At 31.5% G+C, this 23,538-nt stretch overlaps 4 protein-coding genes across 5 annotated transcripts in view; 3 read left to right on the top strand and 1 right to left on the bottom strand.

Annotated features, from left to right (window-relative positions):
- Window positions 1-3,967: 3,967 nt before the first annotated feature.
- Window positions 3,968-7,095, top strand: LOC107005718 (pirin-like protein At1g50590). The gene is made up of 5 exons (XM_015204364.2): window positions 3,968-4,090; window positions 4,234-4,322; window positions 4,538-4,566; window positions 5,796-5,962; window positions 6,398-7,095. Exons 1-5 carry the CDS (start codon window positions 4,005-4,007, stop codon window positions 6,906-6,908), a joined length of 882 nt encoding a protein of 293 aa, XP_015059850.1. The 5' UTR covers window positions 3,968-4,004; the 3' UTR covers window positions 6,909-7,095.
- A 626-nt stretch (window positions 7,096-7,721) lies between these two features.
- On the top strand, window positions 7,722-8,460 carry LOC107006696 (major pollen allergen Ole e 6-like). The gene is made up of 2 exons (XM_015205213.2): window positions 7,722-8,079; window positions 8,238-8,460. The coding sequence occupies exons 1-2, from the start codon at window positions 7,833-7,835 to the stop codon at window positions 8,261-8,263; spliced, it is 273 nt and encodes a 90-aa protein (XP_015060699.1). The 5' UTR covers window positions 7,722-7,832; the 3' UTR covers window positions 8,264-8,460.
- A 675-nt stretch (window positions 8,461-9,135) lies between these two features.
- On the bottom strand, window positions 9,136-15,862 carry LOC107005499 (glycerophosphodiester phosphodiesterase GDPDL3-like). Of its 2 annotated transcripts, none has more exons than XM_015204106.2 (9): window positions 15,646-15,862; window positions 14,637-14,930; window positions 13,801-13,916; window positions 13,094-13,595; window positions 12,304-12,342; window positions 11,556-11,840; window positions 11,047-11,189; window positions 9,987-10,464; window positions 9,136-9,594 (listed from the first exon to the last, which is right to left on the bottom strand). In XM_015204106.2, exons 1-9 carry the CDS (start codon window positions 15,743-15,745, stop codon window positions 9,398-9,400), a joined length of 2,154 nt encoding a protein of 717 aa, XP_015059592.1. In that variant the 5' UTR covers window positions 15,746-15,862; the 3' UTR covers window positions 9,136-9,397. The 2 variants fall into 2 exon arrangements, with proteins under 2 accessions (XP_015059592.1, XP_015059591.1); XM_015204105.2 differs by having other exon boundaries at window positions 9,136-9,696; window positions 15,646-15,861.
- Window positions 15,863-18,447: 2,585 nt separating this feature from the next.
- Window positions 18,448-23,538, top strand: part of LOC107006845 (cell division protein FtsZ homolog 1, chloroplastic-like) — a 16,647-nt gene continuing 11,556 nt past the window's right edge. Inside the window, exons 1-3 of the mRNA XM_015205359.2 lie at window positions 18,448-18,776; window positions 19,053-19,152; window positions 19,293-19,522. Of these exons, the coding sequence (XP_015060845.1) occupies window positions 18,516-18,776; window positions 19,053-19,152; window positions 19,293-19,522 (591 nt within the window). The 5' untranslated portion in view covers window positions 18,448-18,515. The remainder of the gene's footprint in view (window positions 18,777-19,052; window positions 19,153-19,292; window positions 19,523-23,538) is intronic.

Below are 23,538 nucleotides of genomic sequence, written 5' to 3'. Positions count from 1 at the left end.
TTAAAATTATGTTTAGAACTTCACAAAAATCACAACAACTAATAGTTATAAACTCGTAAGTTAAAAATATTTAATGCATTCGTAACTTGACTCATACTAATCTTATTTATAATATAAAAATCAAATAAAATAAAACGAAAAGAATATTAAATATTACCACTCTTTGGTCGAACTTAAATATTTATTGCAGCTAAATAAATCTATACCACATATAACCATCCAACGCCAAGTTGTTTGATTGGTACAACTTCCCTCCATACCTTTTTAATTAGCACCAATAAATTCATTCTAAAATAATGTCGTCATGCTTCTGGTTTTATGACATCAACCATACAAATAAATATTTGTCTTAATATATATACTATTAATTTATTTCCGAGAGGTAAAACGATTTAAGTTTGAGCGATAATTTACATATAAAATCTTTAAAAAATTTAAAATAAAATTTATATATTTATAAGTTATGAAAAAAATAATATAAGTCACTATAGAATTTAAGATGTTTAAATATCTATAAAGAATTTATGATAAGAAATTAATTTATTTGAATCTCGAAATTCGAAAAAGTAACATAAAATGAAACAAAGGAAGTATGTAAGTATGACATCACATGTACGTAAAAGGCCTTTTTCGTCTTTTTATGATTTGGACCGACTTGATTCCCTCCTCATTTATTTTGCCCCCTCCCCCTACCCCAACCACAAAAAAAAAAAAAAACACTTTACAAAAATTGTTTAATATTCCCCTCAGTTTAAAAATAATTATGATAAATTATTTATTAATTTATAATAAATTTATTTTTTGTTTTTATTTTTAGTAATAAATTTCGTTTGAAAAATATAAATAAATTTGTTAGACTTCTTTTAGAAAAATCTTAAAAGATAAATTAGTAAAATTCGATGCATTGAATATTTTAAAGGATTTAAATTCGCGACTTTATTTTATACTTTTTTAAAAATAAGTTATTTGTTTTCATTGTTGCAAAATAGGAGATCATTTTTTATAGTTTAAACTCGTGATTTTCCAATCATATCATAATAACTCTTATTGTTTGGGAGAATTGTATTTTTTTTCCAAACGTACTCTATTTGTCTTATTTTATAATATTTAGTCCTTTTTTTTAAAATGAAATATTTTTATATTTAGTAATAATTTATTTTTAAAATATTTATTTTATTTTTAATGAAATAATTTATAATTTTATGAATATTTATAATTTATTTTAAATTATAAATTTTAAAAGTATTTTTTACTTTTTAAAATTTTATAGCAAGTCAAATTAAGTTATATAAATTGTAACGAAGGAAAGTAATAAATTTATTTTGAAAATTTGGTGCTAAAGAACGAGAGTAATAAAAGGGAATTAGAATTATAAAGACATGTTGGAAGAGGTAATAGGTAATTGATGAGTTTGTTAGACGGCATTAATCTCCTTCATAAATCAAGCTTTTTTGTTGTTTCTTTCACATTTCTTTTATTTTGGTTTCCACCCGATGTTACGTGTCTGATATTCGATTGGAGTCTGATTAAATTTTAATTTAATTTGCTTTGAAAAATTTCACATTAGGGGTAAGAGCACTACTTAATAAAGGCAGTTTCATACCAAAGAGACTCAAATTTTAAATTTCTTAGTTAAAAATAAAAAAAATACTTATCACTCTAACACATTTTTATCCGTATTTTTTTTCACATTTCACTATCTTCATATTGTGATTTTTGTGTTGTGAAATATTTGATGGCTTAGGGAATGCCAAGTAGACCTCACAAAGAGAAATACAACACAAATAATCACGAATATTCAGAGTTTGGTTTGAATCAATTTTTCTAAAAAGAATTAAAATTTTGAAATGTTAAAATTAAGCTAAATCAATAAAGTTGATTTTTCATTGCTTTAAATTTTTTGTGAATATTTTGGAGTTATTCAGTTTTTATTGATTATTTTTCTAATTTATATAAGACTAACATACTTTCCAAATATATATTAGATTGGCTACTCCAACATCTTACTATTAAATTAAAATCAACTAAATTAATATTTTATTGCTTTAATTTTTTAATAGATAGTTCTGATTTATTTGATTTTTATTGATTTTTTTCTAATTAATATAGATTCGGTCCAAAGAATGTTATAACTATATAAGAGTTGTGTAAAAAAATTATATTAGTAGTGCAACTTTCGTTTTTGTAATACTCTTCTTTGTTTTAATTTATATTTAAAAAAAAAAATTATTTTTGAGCAATTCTCCAATTCTACATCTTCATGCGATATATTTAAAATTATAAAATTAAAAATATTTTAATATAATTTTTAGTTTAGAGTCATAAAATATTAATTTATTTTAAAATTATGTCTCAGATCAAAATACATAAAGAATAATATGTTATTAGTCTATCTTTTTAAGTTATAATATCCTACTTAAAACGTAAAGTTATCTATTGCAATACGTCAATTTGACCCAAAAGAACTAAATATTTCCACCTCAATTGTAATAAAAAAATATATTATATAGTTTTTCCTTCTTTCCCTTTTCTATTACGTCCAAGTTATAAATTATTGAAATTTGGTAAATAGTCTGACCAAAACATTAGGAAGAACATGTACTTAAATTAAATTAAATTAATTATAATTTGTTCTTATCCTTTAATCCCATTAGAGCTCCTCAATATCCCTTTTTCTATGGACAAAAATTTCAATATAATTAATAAATTAAATTAATTGCATATTGGATAAGTTCAAAGACAATTTTGATTAGACATGTTTTCAAACTTCTTAGAAACAATGTAACTAATTCATATTTTCCTTAAATTCAACAAAATTATGATGGCATACATATTTTTTCATATTACTACGTCAAACTCGTTTTGTATATGTTAATTAAATGTTTATTCTAATTTGAAAGTGACCTATTAAATAAAAAGTTTAAGCTTTATATACTGATTGCGGAAAATATATTCAGACAAAATAGATTGCTTATAAATAAAAAATATTTTTCACGTAATGAAGAAAAAATAGTATTTTTAATGTATTAAAAATAATTTAAATTTATTTTTAAGTATTTGTTGGACTATAATTGCCTTTAAATTTTAAATAAAGATATTGCTTTTCACCAATTAAATTCAGTTGTTTTTATAATTAATAATTCATTATTATATTTCATTATAAAAATAAAATTTTAAAAAAAGGAAATAATGTGTTATGATCCATGAGAAAGAAATCAAAGCGCCTGCATATAAAGGCAAATGTTGACCATATAATTAATCAAATAAAAATAAAAAATTTCAAACATTTTAAACTTTTGGCTTATACACCTCTTATATTTGTCAATAAAATCTAAAATTTTTAAAATAATGTATGGTACATGAATTTATTAAATTTTAAAAATAATGTATGATATTATCTAAGCACATAATCATAAAGTATTCTTATTTAATATTTTTCTTAAAAAAATATACTTGTTCTCGAAAATCTATTACTCTAGGAGTAAATATTAAACCTTTTATTATTATTTTTTTTCAATTTTTCATTCGATATTTAATATTTATATCATATTTGATTAGATATCATATAGGATCTTATTTGGAGAGTAATATTTTCTATTCAGTAATTTTTCATACCTAACACTCAAATTCAAAATCTTTAATTAAAAAAAATATATATCTACTTCATAATGGTAATTAACTTGTCATTAAATTATACACATTATGATGTGTTTGGGAAAAGACAAATAATTAATTGAACAGGTAAAGGGTGGGGGTCAATGTGAATTTAATAATTTAAAAATTAGATTGGGAAATACATCATGTAAACGTTAGGCTGACGTTAGAACCATATTTTTAGAATAAATAAATAAATAAATAAAATAAATAAAATCATCTTTTATTTTGACTTTCCCAATTTTCAATTAACTAACATCCCCTATAAATGTGCTCACTAATTTACACACAAAACCATATTGTATAAAAAAAAATAAAAACATTATCATCATAGAAATTTTTTTTAAAAAATGCCTCCGCGTTCTATCGTCAAGAAATTTCTTGCAAGGCCTCAACATGAAGGATTTGGTGCCGTTGTTAGACGAAGCATCGGAAGGTACGTCAAAAATATTATACTGTATGTATAATGTTAATTTTCTCTTCTTTACGTATATCGTAAATATTAAAAAATTTGATACTGTCATTACTACGAACAATGCACATTGATGATCACCAAGAGGATTAATTTTTTTTTTTCAGGTTTGAGTTGAGATATTTTGATCCTTTTCTTGTTTTGGATGAATTCTCAGTTTCTGCTCCTGCTGGTTTTCCTGATCATCCACATAGAGGTCACATTCTAATCATTAATTCTTCGCGATTTTAAGTTATATACATTATCAATTCACTTAAACGATATTTATTATATGTTAAAATTTATAATCTTGAAAATATATCCCGGAAGACTATTATTGATCTAATGGTGTATATAATTTATATTCTAATTTTTTTTTCTTTACTAATATTATTTAATTTTTCTACTTTTGTGTGTTTCTTAATTTTACAGGCTTTGAAACGGTCACATACATGTTGCAGGTATTTTTTTTTAATTAAAAAAACTAAATACAGACATAATCATAACTTTTTCCATTTATGGTCGTGTTCATACATTGTTAATGTGAATTGTCAAACACTAAAATAATGAATTACTGTAATAATTAATAAATTTATTTCTACATTACTGTAATAATTAATAAATTTATTTCTACATTATGAAAGGTAGTAGTTGAGAAGATGTGATTGTCTAACTTCTAAGAAAACAAATAATACGGTACCACTTGTTTAATTAAAAAAAATAAAAAATCAAAGTTTAGTTAATTATGAATCAATTAAGAAAAATTCAACTAATTATTTATTATGGAATATAAATATCAATGCTAATTAAGGAAGTCTTTTTTTTGGCAATGTATTACTTAATTATTTTCAAACTTTTTAACTTACTTTTGATAAAGATTATAATTACACAAAATTGAACCAAAGGACTATTTAAACCCATGTATTTTAAAAAATATATTACTACCAAACAAATTTCTAACCTATTTAATTCTTTAAAAAAAATTTTAAAAAATTCTTTTTTTTTTTGAAAAAACTTCAAATCAAATTAAAAGGATTCACATGATATTTCACTTATTTTCTTTTGAAATAAAAAATAATAATAATGACGCATTTAGTACGTATAGTGCTTTTGTGTGGTGGAGCAATGGCTGAAAAAGTACATAATTATAGCATGCTTCTTTCTTCTAGAAGAATATAATAAGTAATGAGAAAATTAATCAGTGTTTTCAAAAATAATTTTGGGAGCGGGGCGTATCAAAAACGCTTCGACACATAAATGAAAGCGTTCATAGGCGCAAGTCCTAAAATTTGAGGCATAAGTCCGAGCATAAAAATATAAGTCACGGACGTAAAAACGTACGCTCGTGCATTTTTAATTTATATTTTTGAACTTTTTTTGCTTTATAGCAAATTTATATTATTGGTGTAACGATATCTCTCGAATAATAATTATAATATTTTTTTCTTCATTATTGATTATTAATACCTATCTCGAATAAAATCAGACTATAAAATTGAATATATATCAGACTACATCCCCATAGATCTATGAGACTTACGCTTCGTGTCTTGGACTTATGCCTCACCCTATACTGTATAAAACGTCTCGCCCGCTTTTAAAACACTGATCTTAATATAGTTTACTATGTTACTTAATCATAATTAATATATAGTTTTAAAACAATTAATTAATAATTTTGGGATTGTAGGGAGCTGTGACACATGAAGATTTTGAAGGACACAAAGGTACAATTAAAGCTGGTGATTTACAATGGATGACTGCTGGAAGAGGAATTGTTCATTCTGAAATGCCTGCAGCTGAAGGAACTCAAAAGGGCTTACAATTGTGGATTAATCTCTCCTCCAAACATAAAATGTATGCATTATTATTCCTTCTATTCTATAACCAAAAAATAATAATTAAACTTTTATACATTGATATACTTCCTTTTTTTTTATCAGATCATCTAAAAAATAATTATTCGTAAGTTTACGTCTGTCCTAAGGCACCTTTTTACAAGAATTACAAGTGAAAATACAGACAGAGTGAAACATTTCTATATGCAATATAAATACCAGTGAAATTACAATAAATATCAAATTTTGAGCTCTTTTTTTTTAAAAAAAAAAACGTAGTAAATTCAATGTTAAACGTCTTGAATCCATAATATATATATATATATTTTGAATCCGTCTAGAAGTGCTAAAGAATTTATCTTCAAGTAAATTCAAGATTTAGTAGCTTTTGGTCATTCATAAAGGTCAAATCTCGATCATGCCTCTATGTGAATTTATACTTTGTATACGACAGGATACAACCGCGATACCAAGAGATACAAAGTGAAAGCATAGCAGAAGTCACAAAAGATGGGATCAAGGTGAGAATTATAGCAGGGGAATCACTAGGAGCAAAATCAGCTATATATACAAGAACACCAACAATGTATTTGGATTTCACTTTAAAGCAAGGATCACATCTTCAACAACCAATACCAAAATCATACAATGCATTTGTATATGTCTTAGAAGGTGAAGGTATTTTTGGGCCACATGAAGAATCATCATCAATAGGACCACATAATTTACTTTTATTAAGTGGTTCTGGTGATGGACTCGATGCGTGGAACAAATCAACTAAACCATTAAGATTTATATTGGTTGGTGGTGAACCATTAGGTGAACCAGTAGCACAATTGGGGCCTTTTGTGATGAATACACAACAAGAGATTGATCAAACTGTTGAAGATTTTGATAATTACACTAATGGTTTTGAAAAAGCTAAGCATTGGAGGTCACAAGCTAGAATTGGACTTGATTATTAGTGTCAAAAAATGATTAAAATAGTTAAATTAACTTTGGTAGTAGGTTCAAAATAGTCCCTTTTATATTACTCGAGCAATTTCAATCTTTTAAGTTTGTCAAAGCTTATAGTTTTTGCCTTTATCAGATATTTATCAAACAACGTGAAAATAAAAAGATATATGAAAGGCACTCACGATTCACTAAGTACATATTTTGTGCTTTATATTGTTTTTTTAATCTATTTTAAAAATATGATACAATCATTTCATAATTAAAAAAAAAAACGATTTTAACAATTAGAATTTGAGTCTCCCATTTTCTTAGCAAATGATAAAGCTCATTTTGGCATGTCCCCCACTGTACAATGATCCATCATGTTGTTACATTTTTATTTTATTTTATATTATGATAAGATGGGGGATTAACTAAAATATTGTAAACTCCAGAAAGAAGAGTTAGTTATCTATATATTATATTGAGAAGACTTTATAAAGTTGTTTTTTTAATCTTATATTTAAGTATTGAGAATATTTTCTCTTAACGATTAAATGTCATTATTAAATTTTACGACAGTCTTATCTAATTTTACCTTATACAAATAGTCTCCACTCTCTCCTAACAAGAATATTCTTATTATCCGATAAATATAAATGATATTTTTTTCCTTTTTCAACAAATTTTATACACACATTTTTTTTGGCAATAAATAATAAAAACACAAACAAACCATCTGAAATTACTTAGAGTGCCCCAATATCCTACAAAATTGGACATCCACCATATTAATTTGTGGTGTATTCTCAATATGAAATACTATAAATAGGAGAATTAATATCATAACCAAATCGTCCAAAATAACAAAACACAAGCAACAAGCACTTTACTTTTTTCAAAAAAAATTCAAACGTGAAACAAAGCACATACAATTTTTTCATAAAAAAAAAATGGAAGCATCAAAGAAGCTTGTTGCAATATTTCTCGTTTGCATCGTTATGGTTTCATCATCTGTACACGTCTCCATGGCTGAGGGAGAAAGTAACACAGAGAAATTTAAAAAAGCATTTACCGCTGTTGCAGCTGAATACACAGTTTGTTACAATATATGTCAAAAATTATGCTCCGATGCAGGATTTGGTTATACACATTGTGAGATGAAGTGCGATGAAGATTGCACAGCTAGACTGCTCAAAGGTATATAATGTACCTTAAAAGATCACTCTATGTTTTGTTTGATGGACGAAATCTTCTTATTTTAGAATCAATTTTACTATATGTTATAACGTTTTAACTTATAATAATAATAAGTTGGTTATGATTTTCTAACACGTTAATATGTTCTATTTTTACAGATAGACTCCAAAACATGAAGAATTAAAGCCTTGGAAATGGACTAAAGGATGCAAATGTAGGGGAAGGAAACAAAATAAAACAGTGGTTTTTTTGAAATTTTATTTATACTAATTCATTAATTGACCACTGAATTTGTAATTTTTAAGATTCAATATAATTGTTTCGTTCTCTAATTATTGGTGTTTCTCTCAAGTCAATTACAATTTCATTTATTTTTTTTAATTTTATTTTATGTGTTCTTACTCTTCTTCATAAAATATATTGGGCAATATTATATTCCTTTGATATACATAATGTCGCTATGCTTTGAAATATTTTAAAATATCATTATATAAAGTAAGAAGTTCAAAACCACAGGATTTTTCTTCTTCTTAATATTTAAGGGTAAAATGGAAATAACAACCAACTTTACTCTTAAAATGATAATCATTTTGGGATAATATTTTTGAGTTAATTCAGCGTAATTTTATAAAGTAAGGTAATTGTATGAAAAAGGTAGAACATACATAAATTTTATTTCTATCTTAATGGGTAGAAGATGGGTTCTGATATGCTAATTAAGCGACTATTTATTTGAGATTAAGGGGAAATTATATATAATATTCACACTTCCTTACGTAAGATCTACCAGCAAAATGATATTTATCGAAGAGTTCCAAAAAAAGAATCTCGATACATATAAATGATTGAACTTTATGAGATCGAGTCTCAAGGAAGAAGCGGGAAGAAAAGTTTGGTTGCACGTTTTCTGGGAATAATGCCTCCTTTCTCTCTCCCCCAAGGACTCAGTCTGTCGGGTATCATTCCCAACAGCGGATCTTCTGTTTTTCTTTTTTGTTTTGCATTTCTTATCAAAGAAGCTTAAAGCCATTTGTTATATTATAATGTATTATGGAGTACTAAAAAAAACTTTATTGCATATATATTTAGAGTAATTTATGTTGTCTCAATAAGGACTAGTCCAATCTCTTTTTAACACTGCTATAATATTTTGGCAACAAACACATTACCAAAGGATTAACATAATTTTAGACTAATTACATTCTTAATATTTAACTAATTGACCTAATAAACGAAACATAGGCTAATTATTTTTTTAGAAGAAATGAAACTTACCTGCAAAATGGAGATACAATTGCACAAAATGGTCTTACTGAGATCAAAAGATGACAAGATCAGCAAGAAGAATGGTGAGGCAGGATGTGAAAACGCCAGCTACAACTGAGGATTGACCGGTTGGAGAGGTGGGAGCTGCACTAGCTGTAGACTCATTGCGAGCAGTAGGGGTAATCTTTGCAACAGGAGGTAGAGGTGGCTCAACCACATCACTTTCCGTAAGTATTGGGCTGGGAGCTTCTGCTGGTGGCAAAGATTGACGAGACATGAATTGTTGGAGAACTCCAGGACTAACAAGGCTAAAATACAGTGGTGGGACTTTGTAATGCAAACAACGGTTCCCTATAACCCAGCACATGAATATATCTCAGTATTGAATCACAGGGTAAGTCCATACTTGCCCATATCAGTGCTATTTACGAATACAATCACTACATGCCCAAAGCAGTAGTAGTTTTACTTTGATACACAAGAAAAAGCACCATATGGCAGATTGCAGCTTACTTTCACAGGTAGACGGAAAATTTTTATTCAGTACTAACATGATGCATGTGCATGGATTTCAGATAATGCATAAAAATGAGGGAACGATAAAGAGAAGTTAATGCAATGAAAGTATAGAAATTACTTACTTCTGTATCTAGCAGCCGTGCGAGGGAAATCTGTTATAATACCGTCAATGCCAGCTCCAACAAAATAATTGTTTATCTCTACAGATGAATCTGAGAAAAAATCCCATGGTTGAGACACAAACTCATTGTTAAAGTGTTGAACGTATACTGAGAGATTTGATGAGTGCAGTTTCTCCACCACATTTGTTTTCCCAACAAGAAATTGACTCTCACTTGGAAAAACAGATTTCTTGGTTAAAATTACAGAACTAGCAAAGCTCCTGATCTCGGATATAGTTGAGCTCTCAATATCACTGATATCATCAGCAACCCTATAAACAAGTTCATAGCGGTTTTTCATAAATTCTTTCAGAACTGAACTGTCTTTTGATTGGATCATAACTTTCTTCGCTGTCTGATTATTATAACCAGCATTCCTTAAGGCTTCAAGAACAGCATCAGTTACACCAAAACCCTGATTTGCCAGGTAAGCTGCATTCTGCACAAGTTCCAGAACATCGACAGATAAAATGAATATGTATGGAATTATGTTGCTTCCTTCTGGCACTAAAATTTTGCTTCTTAAAACAAACTGAGAAAAATGTCATTTATTTCGACGCCAGTCAAATATTTTACAAGTACAACCTTATTGCTTATTAGCCTTAAACAGGATCTAAAATAGGAAACTGAAAAGCAATTGTAACTGAGTATTGCATCTAAGAGAAATGCGTTGTCTTTTCCATTTTGGAATTTTCCATCTCAATGCATTATTTTTCCAGCCCTTAGTGCCAATTGCAAGCAAAACACAAACCACAAGAGCAAAAAGGATTTATTCTATTAAGGTAAAATCCATCATGTCAACCACTGAAGTTAAAAATCATTGCATCCATATTCCAAAAGATGTTCTTTGCTTTCATGGAATATTAATTACCTTTTACGGACTGTTAAAAATTTAAGTCATCGAATAAAGCTACTGCAGAACGGATATTAGCATTTAGATGTAATATGGACTTAACATTTGCTGATACATGATGTTGTTGGTATTAACAACGTCAACAGAACCGGCAATAAATAAACTCACCTCTATGCTGATCATGACACCAGATACAGTTGTGGCATTTTTTGCATATGTCAAGAATTCCATCAATGAAACAAAGTTTCCCTCATTTCTGGCTTTTGGATTTCGGTACAATCTAAACTCTAACCATGGGTTTGTTATTTCCGCTACAAGAAATTACAGCATGTTAAGTACATTAGTTAATATCTAGAGCAATTTGATGGTTAACATTTATGTTAAGCTAGAAGTTAACCTTATTAATGTAAAGAGAAAGGAATAGACTATGTCACTAACTTGAATAACTGATCAGTATCCGGAAATGTATATCTACATTTTCATACGCAAGCAAAAAAAGATGGCAATTCACAAGCTGATTTCTTGTGATAAGGTTTTGAATTCAACCCATTAACTTAAAGATGCGTCAACAACTTTTGTCTTTACACATACTATCTTCAGCTTCCAGAAAACTTGAAGTCGGTAAATGTTTAGTTTGAAAAATATAAGATAGTATAAAGGAAAGTAGATTAACTTACGTTTCAGGCTCTTAATCTCATCCCAAGTGAGGTTAAAGGTGACTATTCCATTAGTTATGTTCAGTTCTGGGACAGTACTAGCAATATTGATGAATGGCGATCGAAAAACTGTAGTCTTATCTATCAAATTAATAGAGCCCAGGCAGAAGGGTATTCCATCCTTTGCCATTTGAACAGGACAGTCAAGAACATCAGCACCATCCGCAGCAGCTTTTGTATATGCCAAATCAGTACAACCCGGGTAGTCTCCACTTGCTCCTTCAGATGTGATAATCAGAAGCTTTTCTGTAGGCCAACAGGAAAATGGAGAAAGAGTGAGATATAACATCTTGTACAGAAGAACAACTTAGTCCTAGTCAAGATATGAGCATGGTCACGTCCTTGCACAAAGCTTTAGAAGTGCTAGCTCGGATTCTCATGACTCGATAAGGTTATTTTCTCTTGAAAAGCTATGGTTTCTCCAAGACAATATAATTCTCAATTTCTTTGCTTACTCTTTCATATAAGACTCTCTCTGGAATAGTAATTTGAAACCAAGCTCATTTAATTAGACAAGAGAATTGATCTCAAACTCAAAATTTCTCAAATCAAACCTTTTCCAGTCCATTTTAACCTTGAGTATAGTACTAGCTCATAAGTTTTGCAGGATAATGGTTCGCACTTCCATATTTCGGGTATAAAAGCCATCTAGTGAGCAAAACAACATTCACCGGTCTAACAAAAATAAGATCGTATATTGGTAGCTTACCGTGAGGTTTATCATTCTTATCCAAATGAGTAAAGCAATCTGCAATATTACAAGAAGTATAAGAACAATGAAGAGTATCACGGTCGAAAGAGAAATAGCACAGAGCTTCAACAACAACTGAAAATATTCATGAATATAAAATGCAAAAAAAAGGTCCTGTCAGATACTCAAATCTAAGCGATTACAGAGGCAACTGCAATCACCTCCACCTTATCCACCGCATTTACAAATCTAGCGTGTCCAAGGTCTGCTCTTTGATATCACTATCAGTGATCATTTATCTCAAAGAATACAAAGTAGTATTTACTTTTCCTTTTCATGTCTATTTTTTATACTCAAATTAGGGTAAGGACAAGCATATCACCTCAAAACCAGTTATTGGACTTTATAGTGGCCTCCCACTCTTATGAATTTGACTTTATATATCTCACATGTGTGTAGAAACATTTATATTTCTGTTCCTCTAGGATTAGGCTATGCATTTTCAAAGTCCAACACACCCTGATTGCAGTTCCACTAACTACTCAGGCCTTGTAAACCAGCACAATTTCCTCCAGAAACTTTGAAGTTGCCTAGATTTACTTTGCACCAAGGACACAATAAGATATTCAAAAGCAGGAAATAATTGTTGAGAAATGCATGAAATTCTGAGACTGCACAAAATTGAAGATATCTACAACAAGTCATCAGTATTCACAGTCAAGTTATTTACTAGAATTAGCAACTAAAATTATGAAAGCAACAATAAGAGCACAGAGATTCTGTTATTCATCAATTGTAGTGTGGTTACCTATTGTCGCTGATGGAGTTACTGGAAAGTCAGACAGAACTCCATCAACAGAGAAGTTGCCATTGTCAACGAAGGACAAATACTCGGATGTGGGATCATAGCTGTAATTGTAAGCAAAAGGCACATCATTTGCAAACTCCGATGCAAAAATCTGAAGACCTTCTTTATGAGCATCTAAGACAAGTGATGTATATGGTTGTAGGTAGAGTGAGTTATCCACTGGCCAGATATAAGATTTGGGAACGAGAATTCCAGAGGCGAAGGTTTTGATAAATGTGAGGTTCTTCAATAAAGAACCATACGTTTGATTTGTTGAAGGCTCAACATCATCCTGTCCAAGAAACCGGAAAACGAGTTTTGTAACTCGTGGATTGAGTCGAGACAGAATACTTCTGAGGAAATTCACCTCAGGCGATGAAATATAGTTGATCAGAACACCCCTGGTCAGGGATATAATATAACTTTTCATACTCAAATTATGCTGGCTGAAGAAGTTGTCATGCTGCAAAAAGGATTTGCAAAACAAAGAATCAATAAAAGCAGTACCAACACAAACTCAAGGAAACATTTAGCAAGATCCAATTATATACAACAATATGGTGTAATAACACATTAATTGATAACTTTAAATGAAAAGAATCTGAAATAAATTAAAACCAAACAACTATATCCTTATAAGTGGAAACTTTTCACAACTGAATAAGTACCTGGATGTTCAACCATAATCCCGGAGGTTTGACTTGGTTTACCACATCCTGGACAGTAAGAATGCTTTGTTGTGATCCATCAAATCTTTGAGTTCGTGAATAAACTCCTTGCTTTACTGTCCAAAAAAGATAAAAGTAATATGTAGTCAGTAGAAACTTCAGTCACCGTAAGTAACTGCTACAAGCAAAGTAAATAGGTTCAGCATCCCTATCAAGTCTATGGTTCTCTAGATTATATGACCAACATAATTTTTCCATACCAGTTTTAACATTTTTACAGCAGGTTTGTTATAAAAGCTGAGTTATTAGACATCATTACTGGTTGGTTGTCTTTGATTTAAACATAATAAAACTCATGTGAAGAATCAGAAGTGTATTTCAAATTACTTATGGAGAGAAAGGTTTTATTTCAATTGGATTATAAATACTAGCATAATGTTCTCGAGTATTATGCCAATTCACACTTCACCAAAAGAGTCAACTTTGGAAGATGTGGCCACATTCAGTCCTGGAACGACGGGTTCTTTCTTTTGCAGTTCATCAAAGAGTTGCAAACTACCAGTGGCGCGTAAATAAATTTACATATGGATCCAACATGCTATTTCAAGAAAGAGTAAAAAAATCCAACATGGAAGAACCCTTTATTATTTAGAGGAGGAAAAGGAAAGAAAGAAAGATACTAAATGAGTCAAAGTCCCTGCAAATAAAATTGCTCGCTTATACTTTATATCATAAACCATAGGAAGGGATATTGCAGCAAAATTGCTATTCTTGGATGCTGATTCCGAATCTTGGACTTATAACATGATATATATGTGGAACATATTTGGACTTACAGGTGACAGGCACGAGATCTTTCAAATTGTAATCTATAGAGAACCATCCTTGTGTTGGAACTCCATTCACTGAGTATTTACTCTTCTTATTTTTGAAGTAAAAATCAATGTCAGAAGCATTGTCGAGCTTGAGGTCAGGAAAACAGATGCCAACCCCGTCTTTAGTAAGCTGCACATCACACCAAATAATCGCATTGGGCAAGCTAGTTTCCAATCCCATAATATATGCATCATAGCTTGAATCAGGCAATAATCCAGAAAATCCACCACGGGCTATAACTAATGGTGCATTTCCTGCAAACAAGAAACAAAAACACTATAATAACTATGAAACATCGTACAAAATACGGAAGGCAAACTAACTAAATTTAGAACTACTATTTTTCTTTTTGCAACTACATGCTTTCATGGAATAAGAAAGCGTGAAGGTGACTTAACTACTTTTATTGGAATAACTTTTCACTTGAAAACTTTTTTTAGAATCTCAACTATTACATTCAATCACCATTCATGTAATTTCAATGATGATTGAATCCGATAGTTGAGATTCTAGATGAAGTTTTCATGGTTTCATATATCAATGGCAACTACAGCGGTTGTAATTGAAGTTTCACAGCCATAATACTCAGGGATGAAGGTGAGGGATCACAATCATTCACTTCATCTGTCCTGGAGCAGCACAAATTGTTATTCAACTTGTAGGTACAGAAAATTACTCAATATTGACCAGAAACAAGCTCGTATTTATCAATTAGCAGAAATTGTTAACTTCTTAAGCAATTTCAGTAAAGCATGTGGATATCCTACAAAATCGTACATTCACATTACTGCAAACCGTTCAAACAGTGAATAACTTCAAAAATCGAACTTGGAGGGCTAATTTTTAAAAAATCTCAATTTCCTGAACTAAAATCCAAACATTTCCACTCCGAAAATTGCTCAACTGACTCAATGTTGACAAAAAAGAAGCTTCAAACTTGAGGAAGTAATTGGAAGGAAAAGAAGTTACCGTTTAGTGTGAGCCATTTCGTACTATTAACTCCTTGAGCAGCAACTGAGAAGCAGGTGAGGAGAACAAATGACCATGAGAGAGACCGGAGATTCAACATTGCCGGCGACAATTACCGGAGAAAGTTTCGCCGGAAATGTGAACTATATTTGGGTTCGACAGAATGATGAAGGAAAACGAAAGAGGTTTTAGCAATTTTAAAAAATTGCAAAGTGTTGAGAGTTTATAAGAAAAGTTACAAAAGTTTTTAGTTTTTTCGAGCTGGCGTTGTTTAATCATATTTAGAAACTATAAGCATAATTAAGCATTTTAATTAAATGGAAGTCATAGTACATACCCCACTTAACTTGTCTTTTACCTCGCGGAATTACATTCCCGTTTTAAAAAATAATTTATTCTACCGTATTTATTTTATTCTTGTTATAATTAAATATAGAAATAAATATTGTTGGATGAGAGAATTATATATTAGAATAAATTTTACTTTTATCATATTAAGAGAAAAATATTTTTTTTTAATATCATTACTTATTCTTTCAATTCATTTCTACAAGCCCAAGACTATATATCAATCAATATGAATATTATGATAAAACATTCACCTATAATTCTTTACGAAACATGTATAATTTAAATTGAACAAATAAAGAAGGTATCGAAAAAAATAATTACTAACCCTATTAAGCAATCTAATTATAAATGAAAGTTGTAAGTAATAGAAGTATTGCCCCACTTAAATAATTAGTAATAATTAGTGTTTAATATAGGAATTTGTTATGGTTAGTTGTGACTTTTGACTAGTAGTTAATTAATACAATTACTTATAATTTTCTCTTGCTCCTCTCTTCTTGATGCTTCTTTCAAGACTACCATTCAGCAGAATCTGTTTTGGTTGGTAGAATATGTTGGAGAGTGAAATTTATCTCTACTCGATTTTTGTAATAATAATTTAATAAAACATATGACATGTTTATACATATTTTATCTTAGTTTTTTTATCCTGATAAATTAGTATGATTTATAATATAACGGTATAATATATAAAAATGACCTTTAACTTTAAGTAGGCATAAGTAGACACATAAACGTGTATAATATCGAACAAATAGACACATTCGTCCTACACGGCACTCTAAGTACATGATAATTTTGTGTAAAATGTGGCATCCTACTTGTATTGTGCCATATAAAACATGAATGTTTACTTTCAATTTTATACAAGTTTAAGTGTTTACTTGTACACACTTAAATTTTGAAGGCATAGTTGTCAAATGAAATCAAATTAGAGTCATATTTATATATTATGTGTACTATAAATAAGGATGAACTTAAAGTTTGAAAATGATGGGAGCATTATTATCTTTAATATAGTCATGTCAATTGCTAGCTATAAAATTTGGCATGCAAATCTTGTAAAATCTTTTACAGAGTAAATGGATGCAACAACATTTGTACCCCTAAATTGAAATCGTTTTATAGGTGTTGAATTTGTGCTTTTCTCCTCAATTGTGTTTCTTAAAAAGGATTTTTGTTCTGATAATTGCTATTTGACCTCTTTGATTGTCGTTTCGTTATTAAATCTGACTTCATCATTGAACCATCCAATAATCATTGAACCTCGCTTCATAATTGCTATTTGCATCTACATATATATCTCCTTCGATGATGGTTACTTACTCCGCTCCAAATCTGAAAAATAGGCGTGTTCTTGGGCGATCATAGATAGGGTCGACCACGGACCGAAGAACAAAACTTTACGATAATTTTTTTAATCCCATTCAGAATTGAAAACTTAAGCAAAAGTAGTGTTGACGGTACCGTCTTTATGTCATGTTAGTGGCGGAGCCAGGATTTTCACAAAGGGTATCCACATGCTAAAGTGAATCTGCTCTTCTTAAAAAGTGAAAAAAAAATTGCTAGTAGTGAAATCCGAACACATAGACACTTTAAATTTTTGTATCTTTACTCTTTCAAGGCGCCTAAAAACACTAGGCTACATCATATTGTTGAGTCAAAAGTGTCTAAAATATGTTATTTAACCACTTAGTTTACCATTTTACTTGTATATACGGTATAATATTTCGACGAAGGGTGTCCAATTACAAAAGTGTGGCTACCCCACTGGTCATATATCCATGGCCTTTCTTAAAGCTGTGTTATATCTCATATTCTCTCATTTGTATGCGAGGTTTAAAGGACACATAGATGAAATTGAACGAGATGAGAAAATATGTAAATAAACGTAACTATAAATAAAAACTGAAATAAGACAAATCCAATGTATAAACTATTAAATAATATCAAGCAAACATAGCTTGTGTTGTGGAAATATCCTCAAACAAGCTTGAAAGTTACTGATGAACAAGTAATGAAATTACGAGAGACAAAAATTTAGTGTTTGGTAAAAGAATTAAATTGTGTATAATGTGATAAATGTCTTGTCTATTTTTTATCGTGTACAAACTTGAAATCGAATTTTAAATTCATAAAACAATTTACATTCTAATTCACTTTTGAAATTTATTCAATTACATCCAATCATAAATATCATTTCAAATACTCTTTGTAAAATATATAATTAAACATAATCATATATTCATCAATCTACCTTCATAAATATTTTTAAAAAGTGGAAAACATTATAAATTTATGACCAAATACTTGCTAATTCCGTAATTTCAGTAAGAAAAAACTATCAAAACCACTCTATTTGATTGGGTTGATTTGAAATAAACCGTTAGTTATTTGAGGTAAAAACATAACCAAATCAAACCATCAACATAATCATCAAAAAGTTTTTTTTTTTTTTAAAAACAAACTTTTGAGATACTTTTGTACCTCATGGTTGGTAAAAAGAATAAAGTGCATCAATGGCGGTTTTGGGACTCTCAAACAGAGGAGATATATTGTCTTCTTCTTTCAATTCCTTAGAATTTTACCATAAGATTCACTCTTCTTCCGTCCCTACACAGTGGTTCCCTCTGAGGACTCGCCGGAAAATCCTCTACAAACGACAGCGTTTCAGCATTTCCAGCTCCTTGTCCTCAAAGAACTCTGCCAAAATTAAGGTTATCGGCGTCGGTGGCGGCGGAAATAATGCTGTTAACCGTATGATCGGCAGCGGATTACATGTAGGGATTTTTTTTCTTAATTTCCTAAATCTGATTGCACTTTTAGCACAATCGTCATTTTCCTTCAATTGCCTTGAGATGGTATCCAGATTTGATTTTTCATCCTAGGTTTGTTCGGACTCTTTAAAAATATCTGTGTAGGTAATTCGACATGAGAGTCCGAGCAACATAACTGTCAGCATAACAAACTCAACCAAGCCCAAATGTACACCCCTATTCATCTGTTAAAATCTTCATTTCACATGATAAATCTCAACATTTCATGTCCAATTATAGGGTGTTGACTTCTATGCTATGAACACGGATACTCAAGCATTGTCGCAGTCTACAGCTGAGAACCCAATTCAAATCGGAGAGCTTCTAACTCGTGGACTTGGTTTGCACCTTCTTGTCTTTCTGTAGAAAAAATTATTCTTCAGAAGTTCTCTGAAAAACAGTTTTTTTGTAAACTAAGCATATACTTAAACACTTATGGATAACTTGATATATTGATATAAGTCTCGTCTAGAGATGCAGGTACGGGTGGAAATCCTCTGTTGGGTGAACAGGCAGCAGAGGAGTCGAAGGAAGGCATTGCAAATGCTCTTAAAGGTTCGGATATGGTGTTTATAACAGCAGGCATGGGCGGAGGTACAGGATCTGGTGCTGCTCCTGTTGTTGCTCAAATAGCTAAAGAAGCAGGTTATTTGACTGTTGGTGTAGTCACGTATCCATTCAGCTTTGAAGGACGCAAAAGATCTTTGCAGGTAAGTGTCATATTCATCATCTTTGAAGCAGCTAATTATGTATGTTCCATGCCGGACATCTAAGTCTGTAGAGTCCATCCATATTTCTTGGTCTAACATTTGCTACTCCGTTGCTGCAAGCAGCAATTGTTGAAAATGAATATTGACAATAAGTTGGTGAAAAAGAAATTGGTGCAAGAATTGAAAATAAAAGATTTGGTGGTTGACAAATTGGTAAGATTTGCAATCTTCTTTTGAAATTTTGCTGCATTTGTCTATGTCGTTAGTGACATAGGCATGGTTTTCTCTTCCTATAAATAGAGCATTTTTGTTCATTTGTAGGACACGCCAAGTTAGATAGAAAAAAATATTTGAGAGCAAAGTGAGGTGTTTCATAGATTATATGAGAAAAATAGAACGTGAGCGATATTTTTGTAAGGTGAAAATCAAAAGAGTGTTGTTCCTTTTGAATGTGTTGTAGTCACTTTGAGTATTGTATTTGTGACTACACAGTTCATTATAGTGATATCAGTTCCTCTTGACCCGTGGTTTTTCCCTTATTTAAAAGGTTTCCACATATAATTCTTGGTATCATTTTTTCCCAATTTTTGGACCATATATATACATTTCTGTGTTAGTCTGCGTTTTCCCAACAAACTCGTATCAAAATCAAGGTTTTATCTGAGTAAGCTTTGTGGTTGCAGCACAATCTGAACCTCCACATCAGAAAAGATTTACTTTGGTTGCAATAACTATGTCTTTTGAGGGGAAAACGATGGAAGTCAACACAAGTAGAATGGTTGCTTTGAATGGTGTCAATTATGTCATTCAGAAGGGAAAATGGAATATCTATTTTATGTCAAGAATTTTTACAAACCAGTCTTTACCACTGTAAAATCTGATAATAAAACAGATGAAGAGTGGAAAATGTTGCACAGATAGATTTATGTATTCATTAGGCAATGAGTTGATGATCATGTGTTGAATCATATATATGGGAGGCACATGCTCGAACCCTATAAAAGTATCTTGAGAGTTTGTATGCTCAGAAAACTGGCAACAATAAAATATTCTTAGTAAAGCAGATGTGATACCACTCTTTGTCACGACCTAACCCGATGGGCCGTGACTAGTGCCCGTTTTGGACACCCACATACAAACTGCTAAGTATAACCAACTGAAACTAAGACAATATGGAATTTAATCAAATCAAGCCAACCCCAACGTCATATATATATAAGAGGACCTGTCTCATAAGGAGTCATAACCATTCAACCATAACAGCATACGCGAGCCGACAAGGCCGCCACTATTCAAAGCATAATAACATACGTATGCCGACAAGGCTGCCACTACACAATACACAATGATGTACGCAGCCGACAAGGCTGCCCCTGTACAAGCGGACATCCCAAACAAACCATGTCCAGACCATTATCCAAAACATATATATACAACCCACATAATGTCCATAGACCTCTAAGAATACATTAGTGAAACTCGACGGGACAGGGCCCCGCCATACCCATAGACGAGCAAAAGACTACACAAAAGTTATGTACCAAAACGACTGGGCTCCGGAACAGTGGAGCTCTCCCAATCAGCAGAGTAGATATCCTAGGCGGGAGGATCACCGAACTGTGCGTCTACACCTGCGGGCATGAAACGCAGCCCCCCGAGGAAAGGGGGGTCAGTACGGACAATGTACTGAGTATGTAAAGCATAAGGTAAAGATGACAGGATACCAATATGGCAAGTCGAAACAAAATATCGCTACACATATACCCTTTTAAGTGAAAATCATGCATATATTTAACATTTAAGGTGCCCAGCTTCCCTAGTAAGGGGCTCGGCAAAATAATCATCACGTCATCTCCGTCATCATCATCATCATAACCATCCTCATCACCAATCATATATATAATATACATACCCGGCCCTCTAGTGAGGGACTCGGTGACATATGCAAGAAACTCCGCACGAACATTACCCGGCCCGGGACTCGGTGAAATGATAAATGACTCTATGCACGAGCAGAATATTATGAGCAACCATATGTAATTAAAATCATTTCTTATAACTCAATAGAACAATCAACGTGAACCAGCAAGGAGTATTACCAAAGATTAATGTTTTATCAAGATTATGAACCTTTAATACGATATGGAAACGTAATATCTCAATGACTCTAAGAAGCACTACCATAGATATGAGAGATCATCATAGCCTTAGACATAGCCGATATATAGAGGAATAATTGTGGAAGCAAGAATATACGTCACTTAGACGCTCTAGAGGTAAGTATCAAATCTGTCCGTTATTCGCTTATTTTTAAAAGTCATGCCAAACAAAGAAAGAAGGGACAACGTTACATACCGAATAATCGAGCCGCACGTCCAATATTTACTGCTCAAGCTATTAATCTATAACAAGCAACAATCGTGCCGCAATTAGATAAACATCGTGCTTTACTTTCTTGTAAGCTAGCTAATAATCTAACGAAAATTCGGCAGCACTTCCCCTATTTTCCTTACTTCGTCCCAATCCGACAACAATCCAAATTATCCACAGCAATACCAATAACACATATAACCCAAAGAATCATATTAAACAGCCCCCTCCCCAAAACAGTTCCGTCTCAGCAACCATAGCAGCGAAGCAACGACACACCGAGTGATAACTCGTTTTATAATTCGCAACACATCTACCTTATCGTATTCATCCTTTGGAGTATATACTCATAATCACATTTAACATATACATAACGCCAAAACAGAATTTTCCCGCAGTTTGCTTTAATCAAAACAGCCCAAGCACCAACACGACACCACTAATAATCCGATTATGGTTTCCGTTCATACTTAGCACATTCAATAACTAAAACAAACTTCCTAAGCTACTGGTCACGCCCCCTTCTTAATATTAATGGATAATTAACAAGGTATTCTAAAGAATTAACACACCAAGCAAGGAGATTACTAACCAAATTATTTGCAGCTGCTGGCCAAGAGTTGCAGGGTTGGTTTCTCCATTTCCATGGCTGCCTAAGCCAAGTGGTGAAGAAGATGATATGCAGCAATGCATTTCACCACTTTATTTAGTATGGAGTGGATTTCTCCACCTCATTTATAATATGAAGTGGAGGCAGCCCCCCCTCTACACGTGTCCACTAAGGCCAGCTCCTAATCTGATCCCTTTTTAATTTTTGCCTTGAGTGGTGGGGCCCACTAGATTAAATTAATCCTAATCAGCCACTAATTATGAGTGGTGGGGCCCACTGGATTAAATTTATCCTAATCAGCCACTAATTAATCCCTCACTTAATGTTAATGGCACTTACATTAGCCAAATCATACTTAATATCACGTTTGGAATTAACATCCTTGCCTAATATTTCTTTAATCACTTGGAACTTAAAATAAAATCTCATTCCCCGGACTTACGTCTACTAGATCATGACGCGCATTACGTATAAAAAAAATACGAGGCATAACATCCTCCCCCCCTTAGGAACATTCGTCCTCAAATGTTAAGTTAGCGTCTCACAAAAACAAATTCCAGCGAGGTCTCTCTAACAGTTATACCTATCAACCTGCATTCCGTAACTTACAGATGCCTCACAGAGTCACAACTTACTACTTAATCTCGTTTATCAATCAATATAGTCAAGCTAGGAATTGAATTACCTGCGAGTACGGGGAACAAGTAAGGATACTTATTCTTCATTTCGTCTTCCGCTTCCCAAGTCATCTCCTCCCTATTATTATTTTGCCACAACACTTTGACGGAAGCCACATCCTTAGTACGTAACCTTCTAACCTGGCGATCAAGTATAGCTACGGGTTTCTCCTCGTATGACAACTCCTCTGTTACCTGAACATCATCTACGGGGAATACTCTAGAAGGATCACTAATACATTTACATAGCATCGATACATGGAAGACTGGATGTACCGCCTCCAAATCAGATGGTAGATCCAACTCATAGGCAACCTTGCCTATCCTACGAACAATCTGATAAGGCCCAATGTATCTCG

The sequence above is a fragment of the Solanum pennellii genome, chromosome 12 (assembly GCF_001406875.1).
Source record: "Solanum pennellii chromosome 12, SPENNV200".
In the NCBI taxonomy this organism is placed as follows: domain Eukaryota; kingdom Viridiplantae; phylum Streptophyta; class Magnoliopsida; order Solanales; family Solanaceae; genus Solanum; species Solanum pennellii.
This window is presented reverse-complemented; position numbering and strand designations above follow the sequence as displayed.

Excerpts from the sequence above, each read along its gene's own strand:
- LOC107005718 (XM_015204364.2), top strand. The coding sequence starts at position 4,005 with ATGCCTCCGCGTTCTATCGTCAAGAAATTTCTTGCAAGGCCTCAACAT. Across the intron at positions 4,323-4,537 it reads TCCTGATCATCCACATAGAG|GCTTTGAAACGGTCACATAC; the intron begins GTCACATTCTAA and ends TTAATTTTACAG. Across the intron at positions 5,963-6,397 it reads CTCTCCTCCAAACATAAAAT|GATACAACCGCGATACCAAG; the intron begins GTATGCATTATT and ends TGTATACGACAG.
- LOC107006696 (XM_015205213.2), top strand. The coding sequence starts at position 7,833 with ATGGAAGCATCAAAGAAGCTTGTTGCAATATTTCTCGTTTGCATCGTT. Across the intron at positions 8,080-8,237 it reads CACAGCTAGACTGCTCAAAG|ATAGACTCCAAAACATGAAG; the intron begins GTATATAATGTA and ends CTATTTTTACAG.
- LOC107005499 (XM_015204105.2), bottom strand. The coding sequence starts at position 15,745 with ATGTTGAATCTCCGGTCTCTCTCATGGTCATTTGTTCTCCTCACCTGC. Across the intron at positions 13,917-14,636 it reads AGATCTCGTGCCTGTCACCT|TAAAGCAAGGAGTTTATTCA; the intron begins GTAAGTCCAAAT and ends TTTTTTGGACAG. Across the intron at positions 9,697-9,986 it reads CACGGCTGCTAGATACAGAA|GGAACCGTTGTTTGCATTAC; the intron begins GTAAGTAATTTC and ends GCTGGGTTATAG.